The 18,868-nt window shown below is 41.8% G+C and overlaps 1 protein-coding gene across 2 annotated transcripts in view; it reads right to left on the bottom strand.

The window, feature by feature from the left end:
• The window catches only part of erf (Ets2 repressor factor), a 42,822-nt gene that overhangs the window by 6,701 nt on the left and 17,253 nt on the right, over window positions 1-18,868 (bottom strand). Inside the window, exons 2-3 of one of the 2 annotated variants that reach the window (XM_067612182.1) lie at window positions 7,466-7,700; window positions 1,904-2,016 (exon numbers count right to left, since the gene is read on the bottom strand). In XM_067612182.1, coding sequence (XP_067468283.1) covers window positions 1,904-2,016; window positions 7,466-7,700 — 348 coding nt within the window. The remainder of the gene's footprint in view (window positions 1-1,903; window positions 2,017-7,465; window positions 7,701-18,868) is intronic. The other variant, XM_067612183.1, reaches the window with a different exon arrangement.

Genomic DNA, 18,868 nt, shown 5'->3' with positions numbered 1-18,868 from the left:
CTATTTCAAGAACCAGTGTCTCTTTCGCTCATTATTATCCACATAACATGCTGTCAACAGTTTTTAAAAAGGGCACTATTTATCCTTTAAAAAAATTGGTTCTGATGATAAGAATTAACAGTGAAAGTCTGTGGATTATGCAGAATAATTTCTGGAAAGAGACGCTGCTGTTGACTTTTTTCCAGCTGTCAATAATATGAGCGCTAAAAAAAAAGAAATGCCATTAACTTCTGTTGTATTGGGGTTCAGGCAGACATCTGAGACACATATCTACTGTACCTAGATAAGTACAATTTTTTGGAAATTTTGATGAACTGACCCTTTAATCTGAAGAGAAAAGGGGGAAAGTAACTAATGAGAGTAGGTCACATGTCTCCCATAACTCCCAACAATTTTACCCAGAGGGTCACAGGCACACAGAAAGAAAACACTGGGTTACACAAAGCCACAAGTTCCCTTCTCTTTCAACCCCTCCTCTCTCTCCCTCCCTCCCTCCCTCCCTCCCTCGTTCGTTCTCTCTCCTGCCAGGGAGACTGTGGCACTGCAATAAATTCTTGGCATCCGTGCACGTGCCAGAATTAAATACTGGAAAAGTCGCTCTTACTGCCATTACAAACATGGGTTGGGTTCCTCTGTTTTTTCCAGTGCCACTGAGTGAGTGAGTGAGTGTGTGTGTGTGTGTGTGTGTGTGTGTCTCTCTCTCTCGTTTTTAAAAAAAAAGTGCACATCTCACAGCCATGTGTGTCAAAGATGATGAGAGAAGAGTGTGTGTGTGTTTGTCTAGTGTATATGTTTGCAAGAGTCTGTGTTTGCGTATCAATCCAGATTGACGTGGGCATGTGTGTGTGTGTGTGTGTGTGTGTAACCATCGTATGAAACCATCATATCACAACATGTCAGTGTGTGGGCCACATCACACGGAGGCTATAATTAAAGTTTTGTGCTGCACTCATGTCACCCAGTATCCAACGCTCCATATGGGCTGTGTTTACACTGGGTGGCCGGGACCAGAACGAGAGACGGCTTCAGAGGAGGGAGGAGAGGGATAAACTGGTACGTGGCACACTGATGTCTTAGAAGAAACACACACACACACACACACACACACACACACACACACACACACACACACATAGTAACCAGGCAGATACACACACACACACACACTACAGCCAAATCCTGTTTGTGTATATGATTTGTTCTTCTACTAGGATGGCACCAAGTAGGAAATTTTCAGACAAAAATTGAGATTATATGCAATTTATATTTGGATTGTGTTCAAAACCGCTCTACATATTTACTTATTCCAGCTGTTTTTGGCAAATAAATTGTTATAAGTCCCCCCCACCACACTCATTGGAGTCTTTCAACAACTGAATTATCTTAGTCATACACACTCTTTCTGTCTTTTTCTGCTCTAGAAGTGTCATTGCTAATGATGCGCTTTTTCTCTGGCTGAGAAAAATAAGGGATTATGATTGGCTCCCTGTAACAGCTACATAAAGTGAAGAGAAGCAGCATCCCCCCCCCTTAACAAGTAAACAGCATCAAAATAAAAAATATATTTGTTTGTCTTAGAGCTGATACTCCTTTAACAGGTCCTCGCTGTCAAGTGTGATTCCTTTATTTTCACGTAACTGGATTTCAGCCGCCAAATGCGGACAATTTGAATAATTCATGATTCAATAATATCAACTACCAAAAGCCTCTGATTAAGTGCCTGTTTTATAAAGTGAAACAACTCTGTAAACGATAATAAAATCTGAATTACTCCACTGAGACTTTTACTCTTCGGAGTCTGACACATTAGACCGCTTTAGGGTGTGTTAACGCGGGAGTTTGTGCAGGAAAACGAGCGTGCGTGTGTGTGTGTGTGTGTGTGTGTGTGTGTGTGTGTACGTACCAGTGCCCATGTCGATGAAGGGGTAGTTGACCAGGACTAGTTTGTTGAAGTTGAACTTGTAGGTGAACCTCTTCCCTTTGGTCTTGTGGAGAATCCTCTTGTTGTAGTAGTATCTGAAGAGGAGAGCAGAACGTGTGTCATCTTTCAGTTACCGGTAGATTTTTCACAATGTAAACAACATGATCAACATGTAGCTGAAATCCACTATTTCCCTTTAGAACTGGATAAACTGAGGCTACAGGCTAATCAACTCTCTCACTTCCTTTCAGCCCAAAGTGAAATAACTGCTGAACATGAGCAGCTCATAGCAGCGTATGGATGAAAACATGATTTCAGCCATTAAAACGTTTTCAGTCCTTGAACTTTTATTGTAACAACCAAAAAGGAGCATGCAGTGTGAAGTTTGAAGTTTTTTTATGTTAAATGCAGCAAAAGCAATGTAATATTACAGAAAAATGAAGCATCAGACACCAGGACGTGGTGGTTTAAAGCACTCCTTGCATGGTCATTCTACATTAATCAGTGCAGAGCACACAATTAGACAAGCTGCTCATAATGTGAACACACGGTTAGATTCTAACTCTCACTGTGATTACTTAAGGAAGTGAGACAGCCGCTCTGATTGAGCCTTACCCAGGCGGCTCCATTAGTAAGAGTGCATTAGTCATCGTCGACAACACAGAGAGATGTAGAGGAGTGAATAGCGAGTGCTGACAGCTCATCTAAACGATGATAAAATGGCTCCCTGTGACTCACTGATAGCCTCTGGACTAAACCACATTCATATTTCTTTACATAAAACCCTCTAAATCAATGTCTCTCATTCGAGTGTGAATGGAAACTCCATTCTGGAAAGTGCAAAATGTTATTCATCCTTTCTAGTAGCAGAGAGGAGCTGGTTGGCTAAATCTGTGCATCAAATTACTGATTTGCTTGAAGTTGAAAATAGGTCTCTTGCTTGTCAATAACTGTAAATCCATGCAAGATGAGCATTTCAGTTTGTACCATCCATCCATCCAGATCAAAAAACAAGACATCATCACTACTAATATGAAGGTAAAACTACAGTAATAAAATATAAGAGGTTAATAGAGAATAGAATCACATATCTGTGAGGTGATTAATGTTTGTACAATCATAATAACCTAACATTAAACCCCACCCTTTTCACTTTGAGGGGGATCAAACAAATTCTAGGAATTATTAGAAAACACTACTTCACTCTGCCGAGTCAAAAATCCTACAAAATGATCAATGACAATACCAAACTGTGACCACAACAACTTTGATTTTTTTTACGCACCGTTACAGCTTGAAAAATAGGTAAGATGTGAATAAGATAAGACAGTCACATCGTGAATATAATTATTAGTCATAAGGACGTAGCTGTGCCCAGCTGTATCCTTGCCTTGGTGTGGACAGATATTAGTCACTGGAGTTTGGTACAATAGAAAACAAAGTACAAGAGGATCTGGTGAACCAGAAGCCCCTCAGTGACTCAATGAGTGAAGGGCCTCTTCGGATTGAGCCGACTACTACGCACACCCACACTATCGCATGTAATACAGAGGGGTGAGAGCACGCACACACACAAACACACACACGTTTACTTAGCTCACTTTTGGTTACATCACACAGACTTACATTTATTTCCTGGCGACTTACCCTAACCATTACCACTACTTGCCTAACCCTAAACTTAACCTCCAGCCCAAAAAAATCAGCTTTTTATTCCAATTTGGGGACATTGCTTTTATCCCCAATTAACTGGTGTTCAGTCTGAAATGTGTCCCGGAAAGTAGGTTAAGTCAGACCACACACACATGCACACACACATATAAACGCACACCACATTTACCACAGCTACACACAACCTTGTTGCACACATACAAGCAAGCACCTACACACACACACACACATAGCAGGCGAAGTGGAGTTATAACATGCCTGAACGTTACATAAGCTGTACGTGTACCAGAGCACACACACACACACACACACACAAACACACACACACACAGATTGTGCCCAGCCCTATGCAAACACAAACAGACACACACACACACACACACACGAGCAGCTGGCAGATATACTGTACAGCAGGCATACAGGATCTAACATCCACTGCAGACAGACAGACAGTTTTTTTCTGAGATATTTGAGAACACACAGTTTTCACACAGCAGCATTTGATCATTTTAATAATACGATCACATGTATCACACATGTGTAGAGGCATGCAGGGGTGGAATAAGTGTTGTAATCCTTAAGTAAATGCCAGTAAAGATACCCATACTATACTGGAAAAACCCTCCAGTAAAAGGAAGAGTCCTGCATTTAACATTTCTTGCAGTGTTTGTACTTAAATGTTTGAGATGGTACAAATAATACATATAAATATACTAGTTGTGACTAGTTAAAACACTGCTGATGCATCTTTTTTAAATCTTAGTGTTTTACATATAAAGGAGCTGCAAAGATTAGTTGATTAAAGGAAAATAATGCAACTATTTGGATAACTGATTAATTGTTTAAACAATTTTCAAGCCAAAATACCAAAGATTTGATGATTCCAAGTCTTTAAATGTAAAAAAATGCTGTTTTTCTTGGTCTTACATGATAGGAAATTAAATATTTTTGAGTTTTGGACTATTTATTGGACAGAACATTGTGCTCCAGAATATCGAGATGAGCATTTTCATTGTTTTCTGATAAACACACACTCTGATGAACACACATTACAGGGGGGTAAAAAGCAGCATTTGTATGCATGTATTGACAACATCAGGCCTGCATATGCTGTAGAAGCTGTGGGGGGGGACATAATGTTCACTGCGGATGGCACTTTGAACAAGTCGGGGAAAAGGCCAGGCACATACATGTGAAAGGAACACACACACACACACACACACACACACACACACACACACACACACACACACACACACACACACACACACACACACTCAAACAGTATTGAGTCAATATGGGACAGCCTGTCTCACATACCGGGCCCAGGCTCGCTCGAGGCCTCCAGCTCTTTGAAGACCATTTGAACTTCCTTCAAATAAACTAGAAAGGACTTTAACTGTATAGACTCAACCTCTGTGTATTGAACACACACGTAGATGTGTGTGTGAACACAACGCACACACATATATTTGCATGAATGAACACACAGATGCAAGCACATACTGTACGTGAATCAATGCAGTTCAAAGACACTGAGAAGCATCAATCAAAGACATCTTACAAAGACAGAACTTTCTTCCAAAGACTTTAGAATTAATTAACAGCCCTTCATTTATATAAAAGGTCTACAAACCACAAAAAAAAAGACATTCACACACACACACACACACACACCAGCTGGTCCTTGATATTAAAATACTCACCGTGACCAGACAGAAAATAACTGCTCCTGTATCAAATTACTCTTAAACCTTTTGGCCTCATTTCCTTCTAAAGGATATAACTCATATTTAATTTCGAGATCAAAGTTTTTTGGGTCTATTTCTGACAAGTTTGACATTTTTCAAATAACCGACTTTGATCTGCTTCTCCAAAAACAGAAGATGAATAAATCATTTTTTATTTTAATAATATGTTCCCAATAGTTAAACCAAAAAGTTTACCAGTTCAATCATCTTAACTGGCGAGCTGGACAAATTAGTTATGAAGCATCTCTCAGCATTTCTCAGAAACAAACGGAGCTCTTTACATACATGATCACAGCCCGACGAGGGAGATATGTGTTTAAAATATATTTTTACACAAGTTCAGAAAGGTTAAGCGTCTTTGAATGCAGCGCTACGCAGCCATGTAAGGGTAAGTTGTAGACACACACACACACACAAAAAAAGGTTTAAGCCACAAACTAGACACAGATGGGCTGGAGGAGGACTGACATATAACAAGGTGTTAAGTGTATGTGTGTTTATGTGGGTGTGTGTGAGTGTGTGTGTGTGTGTGTGTGTGTGTGTGTGTGTGGTGACGAGGCAGTGTAACTAGTCATCACCATGGCAAACTATAACCCACACCAACCTACAACACAGGAGGCGACACCGATGACTAGCTGTGTGTGTGCATGTGTGTGTGTGTTTTTGTGTACATGATGATGATGATGATGATGATGATGAGAGAACAGACTGGCAGCTAAATAAAACTCCGCAGCATCCCCCACATGTGCTCCGCGGAGGGTGGAAGGTGTGTGTTTCTAAAAATCGACCGTCACCCTGGAGTTTTAACACGCACCGCAGATGCGCGGTTCACTAGCAAAACACCAAAATCTTTTCTTTTTTCTCTCTCTCCCTCTTACACATCCTACAGCGTTTGTAATTAAGCTGAAACCTGAGCGAAAGTGTGAGAAATAAGAGATAAATATATAATTAATAAGAAATAAGAGAACTCCAAGGTCAACAACGTTGCATAAAACCAATTATAAACGAGGGAAACTAGACTCAAGTGGATTAAAAATGTTCCAGTGATCCTTTATATCATCTATTATTCAACAAAAGAAGAGAGAATTAGAAAGATGATAAACATCATAAACAGCTTAAATTATATTATTCATTCATTATAAAATGAAACTTTAGCTTGTTTTTACACCTTGTATGGTGCAGCTAAACAGACACAAAGTCAAATTCTGGTGTAAGTGAATGGACACAAACACTATCCTTTACTCCATGGTCCGCTCTACAAATTTGATGCATTTAAAAAAAAAAAATCAATCTCCTATGCCTCACTGAATTTATTTATCACGGTTCATCTGGAGTTCAAACCAAACACGATTCCAGTTCCTGTAACTTGAGACTGCCACGATGAACCCATCTGGGCTTTTTGCCATCATCCGACTCCTCCTGGTTTTTTGATGCCTATTAAGAACACATGGCCTAAATATTAGCAACCCGTCAGGACTAGCCGCTTCTAAAGCACAGGTATTACCTTTCACGCTGAAGCAATGAGCTAAGAAAATCCGGTGTTTGTCATCGGTGTTATATATATAAATAGGTGTGATCCGAACTGGCTTTGCAGTCCTGCTCCTGATGTAGACTGGGTCCATCATGGCTTGAACTAAAGGTTTCTATGAGGGGTAACATGGATGTAAACCTATACTTAGTCTAAACCTATTGCATATATTTGAACTTTTAAGACTCATTTTGTAAGAATGCACACCTATTTCTTCAAGGGAAAGACTTTCTGCTCTTCACAATCACAAAGAAACATGATTAAAAGGTGGCAAATTAAATTAAATAATTGCTATAAATCATCAGAATCTCTAGCTTTAAAAACAACATTGCAGCGATCAGTTGCATGTGGACTTATGCACAGTGTGGAATCATGCTATCGTTAGCAGCTATAGCTGCACATATGGGTTTCAGACCTACGTCATGTGTGAATAGTGATGACAAGGTGTGTTATCTACAGTCTGGTGTAAACGTGTGTGAGTGAAAGATACGTGACTGCGAGACTTTCAGATGCAAGCATCTGTATGTAAAGGAAGCAAATGGTCTAGACACGGTGTAGAGGTGTCATCTTTCACATCTTCTACTTCAGTCTCACCTTAGCGCTCGGCTGAGCTTGTCGTAGTTCATCTGTGGTTTGCACTTCCTGGCCCCCCACAAGCGGGCCACCTCATCCGGGTCTTTGATGACAAACTCTCCGTAGTCTCCCTGCCAGGCGATGACGTCGTGGTACTCCTCTTTCCTCAGCAGCTCCAGGATGAAGTGCCACAGCTGGATCTGCCTGGAGCCCGGGCTGGACTCCGGTTTGTAGGCCCATTCTGGGAAGGCAAACCCTGGGATGAGGAACAGGTTGATGATCGTGAACACATTAGAGCACCAACAAGTGAAACTCTGGGTTCGCTCCAGTACTTCACCCCTGTTTAGTCTTTTGTTTGTCTCTTGTTGTTGGTGATTTATCATTATCTTTCTTAAAGGTGCTAATTGTCTCCTTAGCTGCAGCTGTTTTAGCATAAGGGTCAACAACATAATAGGTGAAAAATGCTTGTTCACAGCTAATAATAGTGAGGTCTTTATACTTTATACAGCAATTTCTTGGTACTACAACACACTGCGTTTCACATGAAAGCAGTCATTTGGCCATTTTCTGTGTTTGATGGTTGTTTTTTTGTCTGTCTGGAGATATATAAAAAGGGCAAATATAACACTGGGTAACTGGTTCTGATTTCAAAGACAGAAAAAAAAGAGTAAAGAAGCAACATGGTAGAAGAAATAGAAGAACAGCGGTGGATTAGTAGAGCGGAGCAACTGTGAAAGAAGACTTGAAATTACCAGGTGCCACAGGATTAAGGGTGAAACTTTGTGCCGAAACACGAAATCTGAAACATGTTTTCTGTCTACGGCGTCAGTCAGTGCCGAGTGCATACGGTGCCTTTGGGGGAAAAGCCGGTGATGAGCATTAAGGCCGAATCTGTTCCCACAGACCGCATATCAAAACTTCACTGCTATCGGCATCAAAGACGGCGGGGAGAATCTGCACTGTTCAAACAGACGAACAGGCCTTGACATATGTGCGCAGACAAAATATACTCTATGGTTTTTATAACTACTATCAGTACACACACACACACACACACACACACACTCAAACAAAAACACACACTATTATCCAACAATTAAAAGCATAGGCTTTGTGTTGTAAAGCAGTGGGTGGCTGTAAAAGACTCAACACCACTTCAATACAAGGCCAGGCAAGCTGAATAGCAAAGGCATAGTGACACACACACACACACACATACACACACACACCCACCTCATTAAGACCAGATGTGCCTTGGCAATCAAGCTGAGATTTGCTGAAGTGTGTGTGTGTGTGAGCGCGTGTATGTGTTTATGTAACCGTAAAGAAACACACTATCCTAAATACCAAGGTTACAATCAGTTTCCCACACTCTAACAAAGCTTCTCGTATCTATATAGCAGTGACAGTGAGCTGTTAACAATGATATGTTCAAGGTTAACAGACTATAAGACCTTTGTGATGCGGCCAACTGACCAAAGTTACAATGACACCGTAAAAACAAAGCAATACAGTATTAAAAATTGTTGCCTTATATCTGAACACAAAACACCTTCTAAAATATCTGTACTGGCACAATAATCTGACATATTACAAAGGGAATTGTATGTTTGGTCTGTACTTTATTGCCTTGTCAACGTTTGAGAGGAAACTGCTTTGGGGCAGCTCCATAAAAGCAGATCATTACACACACACACACACAAGAACAATCGTGCAAAAAAGAAAATAAGAACAGATGAAAATCAGATAAGACGACATAAAAGCAGACAAATGTTGTAAAAAAAAAAAAAAAAGTTGAAAAAGAATTTGCCAACAAATCCCAGTGTAAAGTAAACTGTCTGGATATGGGGGCCATTATGACTTTTCCATTTACACAAGAAGTGCTGTTGTCTGCATCGTGGCGCTATTGTGATTACATTTATTTATGAATAAGTTAGAAACTGTCTGTCAACAACAAAGAAAACCCAGCAGGAGTCAGTTAATTAAAGATTATACAGAGAGCTTGATATTTATTTGTCTTCTTATGACGGCTTTCACATGAACACGCAGCGACTCCTTCACAGTCAATCAGTTAAAAGCAGCAGCAACGACCGGTGGAAACAGATTCTTGCTCTTGAGTCTTTTTTTTTTTTTTGTAAAAGCTGAGCGGATGGCAAACTCCAGAGTGAGTCACGACATTCCTACCCACATGGGTGGTGCTTTCTCAAAAAAAACAACAAAACCTAACACTCTGTCTGAACTGCATTTACAAATAGCTGACTCTGCTGATATCAATCGCTGCTGTGCACTGATATGTTCAATCAAACTCTGACCACAGTGATGCGTTGCGTGCATCGTCGTGCGCAGCCTGACTTGAAATTAACATGTGTTTTCCCTTATCCAGACGCAGATCACATTTTAATACAACAAATAAGAAAATTGGCAGCTCAGCATTTTTTTTGTGTGCACCAAAACTATCCCTGCCCGAGGATATAAGAGATGCAAGCTCTTTTTAAATGACAACTGATAACTTATTCACTCAGCATTGCTTTAAACTGTCACTCTTCCTTTGTTTTATTTCTATCTTTCACATATTCATAGCAGGCCTCTTCTTGTTATTTGCTTGGTTTTTATCATGCAGTATTTATTTATTCTCTGTTGTTTCTTCATTTTACTGTAAAGCACTTTGAGCTACACCCTCTGTATGAGAGGTGCAGTATAAATAAAGTTTATTATTATTATTATAATTATCATTAAATAGCAGCTGTAAATGGAGTTAAAAGTGAGTCATGGAAAAACCAACCAGGTCAAACACCAAAGTGAAACCAAAGTCCACCTTCAGGTGTGTAAATTCAGCTGTGCAACTGCAAATGTTCATCTGTTGTGGTGGTAAAAGTAGTAAAAGTAGTAGTAATAGTAGTAGTAGTAGTAGTAGTAGAGGAGGTAGTGGCAGCAGTAGCAGTGGTAGTTGTAGTAGAAATACATAACTGACTGAAGTGAGAACATCTTACCACACAAATAACAATTTGTAAACTAAGACCTATGAGAACACCACTCATACAGAGAGAGAAAACCACAAAAATGCACTTGAGAGTGCAAAATCCAGTGTTTACAATAGAGTGCTGCAACACTACAACAAAAAGGTCAAGTACGGCTCAAGTGACTAAGCAGAAGCAGAGAAGGTGATGTTTCGTGTCCATTACTGTCACAGACGTTTCGTTTTAGCAAGTAAGAACTGCAGAGGCACGTTGTCTCCGACGTTGCTGCAAGCTCCCCTGTGATCAGTGTCTAACTAAATAATGGAGACACACACCAGTTGAGTAACTGGAATCCACTATCCCCTTTAGGATAGGTTTATCATCTTCAAGCTGCAACGTTTTTGGTGTTTAAAAGACATCAAAATTTTGCAAGCGTTCTGGTAGGGAAGTGCTGTATTGTTTCTATCTGTTTGTTAAAGCCTCCCAGTAGAAAATGCTGATCATTGCATTTGCTGATCGCTTGCAATTCATGAGAATATTTTAGAGCTAAGAATACTTGAAGGTTCAATCTGTAACCCTTTTTATTAGTCTCTGATTTCTGATTGACTCTATAAGTACATAAAGTAGCTGAATATGTGCAGTGTTTCCCCTGCAAGGTGATTAGCAGCTGTACATTTCGTCGTCAGGTTATGCTAGCCCATTGTTGCTAACTTTGGAGCTAACCAGCAGTTGAGGAAACAACAGACGTGACTTTTCACGGTCTTGACAAGCTGCAGCATTTATGAACCGACAAACTGTAGTCTGTACCGTACGTTTACTGCTGACCTTTTCCATACGGATGCATATCACCCTCACTTTTCTCACGCTCGCTCTCTCGCTTTACCACTCATTCGCCCACGCGCTGCCCTTTTCCTTAAAAAGGAGTTACGCTACCTGGAGTTTCCCACGCAACGACGCACACGTTGACTCACCTTTCGAAACAGCGCTGCTAAGAGGCTGCAAAACGCTATTGATTTTGCGAATGAATGGATACTTGGTGTTATTTTAGGCCTGGCGGGGGTTCTCGCTCTCTGTACTATTACAGAGGAAACACTGATGTGTTTTAGATGAACATGTTTTGTATTTCTTTTACAAATAGTGTGTCTGTGCTGACGTGTCTTTTGATGAATGGACACTGTAGGCTTGTTTACACATTTAGACTTTATATTTAACATCAATTATCTAAATGTGACTAGTGGAGTGTGTGGTGTGTCTCTTTGTATTTGATGTGTTTTTAAGAACTTCTGTGACCATCGGGATTTCTCAGAAATGGGAGAGGAAAAAAAAAAAAAAAAAAAAAACCGTGACAAAAGAAAGTAATGTGTGACTTTCACTCTTCAAATTTGCAAATACGGTGGCTCTTTAGTTTCACAACTTCTTTTTATCTGAAGATGGAAGATAACACAAATTTTACAAAAAAGAAATCTTCAAAAAGAAAAAGAAAGAAAAAAAAATATCCAGAAAAACAGACCCGCTGATGACTAATAAACCACATGCTGCTATCTGATCTCCTACGGTGCTCGGAGAGTGAGCCAGAAGACAGACAAGCTGGCTGTGATAGTTGATTATAGCCATTTGAAGGCAGATTACTAATGGGGTACGAGCATATGATTCATGCACCAGACAATAAGGCTCTTGTCATTGGGGACAGGTTATGCGTTGTGACACAGACACACTGCTGTAAAATATTGGGGGTGGGTGGGGTGGGGGTACACTACACTGTACATGCAGTACACTTCCACATACACAACACACACAGCAGGAGTGGATTAAACCAAAGTGGGCGAGCTAATATCTCACACACAGGAAGTACACAGACACACAACACAGGTTAGTGGGGAGAGGTAAGTGGGTTCATGCGTGGGTGCATAGAGCACACAGACAAAGAACACAGGAATAGCAACCATGCCCACCGTATGTGTGTGTGTGTGTGTATATGTGTGTGTGTTGCAGATGTCCCTGCTGACTCATAGCTTGTTCGTTTGTCGTTCAGCTTTCACAGATTCCGCCTTTCTCCCCCTCAACACCGCTGCCATCTCTCTCTCTTTCTTTCTTTCTTTTCTCTTTTTTCCTTTCATTTCGTCCCTCCCTCGCTCTGCCTCTCCTTAGACACAGTCTCCTAGCAACAAAAGCTTTTAGCTCTAAAAATAAATGGCCGAGTCACGACAAACAAGACAAAATATGATTCAATTACAGAAACTTGCCAAAAGAGTTTAGAGTTTCGGCACGGATCCAGAGAGCTGCAGTGTGAGGGTGTGATCTGTCTAAGGCTGGCTGACCAGCGGAGACCTCTCGCCACAGCGCTGGCTTCACTGTCACACTGTGTTTACAACGGAAAGGGGATGCTGCCCTGTTCCAAAAGCAATGGATGACTTAAGTTTTCGAAACCACTCAAATCAATATGCGATTAAAATAAATTAGGTTTTATTTCTAAAAGACGGACGAGGCCCATTCATTCACATTCGTGGGATTTCTTTCTGAACCGATTCAGAGGCTCGGTGGCATGTTGATAGCAAGAGAGAGCAGAAAGTCAGACAGCACAGCTGATAATGTGGCATCCTGACAGACGAACAACTGAGGGTCCAGTTGGAGGTGCATCTGTTACAGCTGGTGGCTAATGTAACGTGAGTGAAAACAGAGATTAACGGATAGTGAATGGCAGAGACAGAGAACATGAGAGAGTGGGAGGGGAGGAAGAAACAAACATTGTTGTTGCATACAAACTATCATGACTAGAAGAAACATATAATGTTTGGTCTCCTCAGCCTTTAGGCGAGGAGGAAGGAACAGCAGTCTAGCTCAGCCTAAATTTTTATATGTTTACACAACAAGCAGCGCCTGCATTGTTTTGAGCTGAAGGAGGAAGAGGAAATCCTTCTGTAAGTTCCAGACATGATATTTCTGATATTCCTGAGAAGGGCTGCAACTAATCAATTAGTTGTTTGGTTCACACAGTGTCATAAAATGGTGAAAAATGGTTGATCACGATTTCCCAAAGCTCAAGGTGATGTCTTCAGATGTCTTGTTTTGTCCACAACCCAAAAAATATTCAGTTTTACTGTCAAAGAAACCAGAAAATACTCACAATTGAGAAGCTGGAATCAGAGAATTTGGACATTTTTTTCCTTAAAAAAGGGAATTAAAACGATTAATTGATGATCAAAATAGTTGGCGACTAATTGATTAATCAATGCAGCTCTATTCCTGAGTTCATGTATCTGTAGCTACTGTAGATACTTCTTCTCCTTTTTGGAAAATATACTAAATTTAAGTATTACCAGGTCGTAAATAGGAAGCTTTACTGACATGTTGCCAACATGTAAAACTTGCCAAGTTTTTACAGATTACGGTGCATGTCCGACAGGAGCTGCAGCTTATCAGGACCCGGTCAAATATTAGTGCTGAGCAACGTGCAGCCACATTATACTGCTTGTTTTACAGCTACTTCAAATTAGGCCCCTTTTCACACATGCACTGCAACCTTGAAGTTATACATTACCTGTATGTGAGAACACAAATGTCAAAATCAGTTGGACTGGACATTAAACAGACTTTACTCTGCCAGCTCCCTAGTACAAAGTCCGCGTAATGTCCGATTGTGTGAATACAGCAGCTCGCTGTCCGGAGAATTCACAGCGAGCGAGTGGGTGTGTTTGATGACGTTTCTATCATGCGGCTGGCGCTGGATGAACGCTGCAGGCCGGGCCAAGATGCATTGTTTTGACTGGACCTGAACGTTCCGCTGTGAAGCTGGCTCTAAAACAGGAGAGCGGACTTCCTGTGATTTCTTGTAAAATAAGAGCTGTTTTATTTTAAAAACGCCAAATTACAACCGCAGCATACTTTTCGCATCATGTCCTGCCTCCTGCAAGCTCTACCCGGGCGCCACCCGGAATATTTCCAGAACGTCTCCTGTTGCGTGCTACATGTGTGAAAGGGAAACTCCGGACAATGTCTGGGCCTGATTCTGCGGACATTGTGTAGAATTCCTATGAGAAAAAACGGCTTTAGCCTATGGGCACAACAGGTCTGGACGCAGAGCTACAACTCAAGGAAAACTAAAGTAGACAAACGACCACAAATGCCTTTGTACTATCTGGCAAGCTCTACTCCAGACAGGAAGAATTTCTGATTGTCAGGCGGAGGTGAAACACACCATTTCAGGCCTCACTGGATTCTATATATAGCCAAGTACAGGGTAGAAAAACTCATTATACTATTAGCCTGCAGTCCCAAGCCACCTGCATTCTCCCTTCCAAAAGAAACACAGGATCTGTGCAGCAGCAGCCAGTGGGTGAGGGGGGTTTAACACGCAGGTCTGCTTTTCTTATGGACTCTGACGTCACCGCAGTTGGAACAGCGCTCTTAATAACCGATAGCCATCACTGGGGTATTGTCCAGAAGGCCTGCAGCCGCTGAGACTAAACACAAACGGCCCACCTCCTCTACGTCTCTCACTCTCCCCAACAAGTTTCTTTAACATGCTGTTCCCTCTATCCATCTATCCCCCCGTTTATTTTTCCCTCCCTTCCTCCTATTCTTTGGTGGGTCTATATTTAGCCGTTGGAAAGGTCGGTCTGTGTCTGTCTGCCGGGGTAATGATTCAGGGGCACTGTGACCGATGCATAGTGGTAACAGGCCGCTGCTAAATGTTTGAGGGCTGGCTGACTACTGAAATCTGGATGGCGATTATCAGAAATGGGATCAGGCAATATAGAAAAGCAGGAAATAAATGGGTACAGAGCAGGAAAAGGGGAATCTCCGTTGGGCGTAAACAGCACTGGCATGTGCAGAAAGTTAAATTCTGGCGGAAAACACGCAAATAAAACACAAATGGAAAAAAACCCAAAAAACTCCAGTCAAGCTTTCCACCCTCGTTTGAACACTGAATTCAAAAACGTTTGGTGGCTTTCAAGGACACACTATTTGCCAGAAATAAAAACATTTTTTCACTCATGGTTTCATTAAAATCCTGCGATATATACAATCTAAAAGTTTAAGGTGCTTAACTAAAGTTTAAGGCGATGGACTAACGAGCAATCTGGTTCTCTGGGTTTCTATTTTTTGCCTTGCTTCACAAACTGACAACACTGGGATCACAGCAGACAGTCTAACACTGCCTTATTGAGGAGGACCGGAGCCTCAAACTACTGTTTAAAAAACCTGCTGCTCCTCTCTGAGCTGATCTCATAATTACCCTTAAAGGATGGAGTTTAGATTCGAGGAGCCAGTGGCTTAAAGCCAGGGAGGAGTCAAGAGAAACAGACGGGAGACGGTGGAGGAAATCAGGTGGAAAAGGTAGGAAAGGAGCAGGAGGAAGATAAGTGGAAGAGAAGGGCAGAAGGAGAAAAAGAAACACAATCCTGCGGAGATCAAAGGGAAAAAGGAGGATGGCCATCCGCAGGTGCACGGCGTGAACCCTCACCTCGGTTCTCACATGATCCCCCCCCCCACCCCCCCCACCCCCCCATTACATAAGGCTTACAGAGAGAAAGACAGATGAACAGACTGACAGAGACAGAGAGGAAGGAGGGGAGACAGGGTCAGTGTCAGGGAGGGAGGAGAGATCAAGAGAAAAAGGATACAGACGGAAATAAGCGTCTTGCTACAAAAAACACCCCCCCCCCCCTCAACAAAACAATAATTATCAGACCGGGGGTAGAGACGTGACGTGACAAAATGTGTGTTTGCGTGTTGATTTCCCAACCGAGGAACAAAAAGAGATTGACACAGCACTACGGGGCCAAAGGGAAAGAGAGAATGACAGCGAATAAAAGGAAACGAGAAAAATGTGTCTGTGTGTGGTTTCACTGCAGGAACTGAGAAGTGCATAAGGACAGGAGCAAGGAACGAACGCTGCTCAAACACTAACAGTAGATAAAGTCTAACAAAAAAAAAAAAAAAAGAAAGAAGAAGAAGAAAAAAAGAGACAGGATCAAGATTAAATATGTTCATTTTAACAGTGGGTGATTTCCTCTCTATGGGAGTCTAGTCAAGCTTATTAAGTGAAATTTAAAAAAGCTCAAGTCTACAAATTCCTGCGGTGGTCAAATGGTGAGACTGGAGGCTAGATACGCCATTTTCTATTAGCTAAGCTGCCAGGAGAAGATTTGTTAGAAATGACTTACATTTGTGCTGATAATTATAAATAATGCCAGGCTTGTTGGCAGATTCGGTAACATCGACACTGGGGCCTTTAAGTAGCCATCAATGAAGTGGCATTGTATGGGCTTAAAAATCAGCCCACTGGTTCCCCTTGGGGATGATGCGGTTGCTTTCCATCTTCAATGCTGAGAAATCCATCTTCCAAATAGCTTGTGCTGTGAATGATGCTTCCCGTAGATACGAGCAATCCAAACTAAACAAAGCCTCACCATTTTGGATGAGCAGTTTAAGAGAGCACAAACAGCTGTATTGCTGTGTTCTCAAGTTTGCTTTAAAAAAAGAAGAAGAGTTAAGACACAGCAGAAAGAAGGGAGTTTGACTGTTTGCCTCAGCAGTAAAGCCTTGGACTGCAGAGCGAAGCCTTTAAGTGTATAAACCATCTCTGCTACAACTGAGACAGCTAAGCTACTCTAATCTGTGACACGACGGACGCCTGAACCCTGCCAGACAGAAACCTGTCGCGTCCTGGAGAACTCCGCGGCACATTGGAGGCAGCCAAGACTGTGATTAAGCCAGCCATGTCTTGAGAGTGTGTGTGTATGTGTATGTGTGTGTGTGTGTGTGTGTCTGCGCATTTAAGAGTCAGTTATTATACTCTGATATGAGGGGAAGCTCCCGACGTCTCAGGCCTTTAACAGTTAATTTAAGGATGTCAAAAATCACGTCGCTGTGGTCACTCGCTCATCTCACTGAATGGAAGCGCTGCAAATTTCATTAAAACATATAATTAAAGTGTTGGTGGCCCCCAGTGGGAAGACAAAAAAAGGCTGAATAGATTAGATGCAGGAAAGCAAGCAGTCTTCACAGGGAAGGATTATCACTGTTGTGTTAATGAGAAACAAAATCTGAAACAATCACATCACTGACGAGCTCAGAAACTCAACCTTCTATCTCCTAATCTGCGGCGCCTGCTCAAAAGAAAGCCAAGGTTGGAGCCTTATCAGCTTCAGGTCTATATTCCAAGAGAGGAAGACCACATACATGAATATACACGTGCTTCGAGACGTGTCTGAGCATGCTTCCCTTCCAGAAAATGACAACCCTGTAAAACATTCAGCTGTAATGAGCTCCTGGCTACCTGACTGCCTCGCTGGAGATCTTGAGCTGACTTCCTACAGTCAGGAAGGAGTTTTGAAGGTGTGTGTGTGTGTACGTTCATTAGCGCATGTGTGAAGTGTGTGAGAGAGTCTAAATGAGAGACAGAAATAAAGACAGGAGAAAGAGTGAGATGACTATTGTCTCTATGCAGAGGCGCACCGAGGCAGAACTGATGTGGTCTGTCTGTTGCACAGCAACACACACACTGACGTACATATGCATGTGCGCTCAAAAACACACGTCTAACTCTTACATGTTTATAATACGTTGTCTGTCTGCAGGAAATAAGGCCGGCTGACACCCTGCAGAGTGAAGTCAACCAATGTTAAGCCCAACAAACCGGCGAGCTCGACAGTCGGGCAGCTGCTTTTGCTGATTAATAACATCAAACTGAGCAGCCGGCCGGCAGAATGAACAAGGAGACCATCCTTTAACCGGAAAGCCTCGATTCATCCACTGTAAGAGGATGTGCTACCCCTCCTGAGGTGTCCATCAAGCGAGATGCTGAAACCTTTGTTTGGGGGGGAGAAAGGAACCCTACTGTTCACAGAAAGAAAACTGATTAAGACCAATAGATCTGGGGAAGAGGAAACATGACCACAAACCGAAGCAAATCCCTTTTCACTGAGGGAAATAGATGTAATCAATCTCAATGGCTTTTCCCACAGAAGCATTTACATGGGGACTAAATGACATAATCAGATAAGGTGTACTGTACGTCCACCACTGTAAATAATGAGAAAGAACAGTTCTGACAGGCACAATGTCCTGAATCCAGCAATCCATAACCAAACTTTACCGACTGTTGGACTGTTATGCTGACTATTAATGGAAAATAATCCACACAAAAACAACCTATAAGTAAAATAAGAACCTGATAGAGGACCGCAATGGAACTGGAGTGATTTGCAGAGTGGTGGTGTTGTAGAGGGGACCTCAGAGTGGGAGAGAGAGAGAGAGAGAGAGAAGATAAATATCTGCATTTAAATCTGGCTTCTGTGTTGTGGTTTGGTCGCCAGACTACTTTCATTTTCCTCCAACACACACTCATACACACACACACACACACACACACACACGTTGGGTAGGCCAACAACGAAAATTTGGTGACTTCAGTTGTTGGATTGAGCCATGTGAACACTAGTGTGCACGCGTACATGAACAC

Source organism: Thunnus thynnus, chromosome 15, assembly GCF_963924715.1.
Source record: "Thunnus thynnus chromosome 15, fThuThy2.1, whole genome shotgun sequence".
Classification (NCBI taxonomy): domain Eukaryota; kingdom Metazoa; phylum Chordata; class Actinopteri; order Scombriformes; family Scombridae; genus Thunnus; species Thunnus thynnus.
This window is presented reverse-complemented; position numbering and strand designations above follow the sequence as displayed.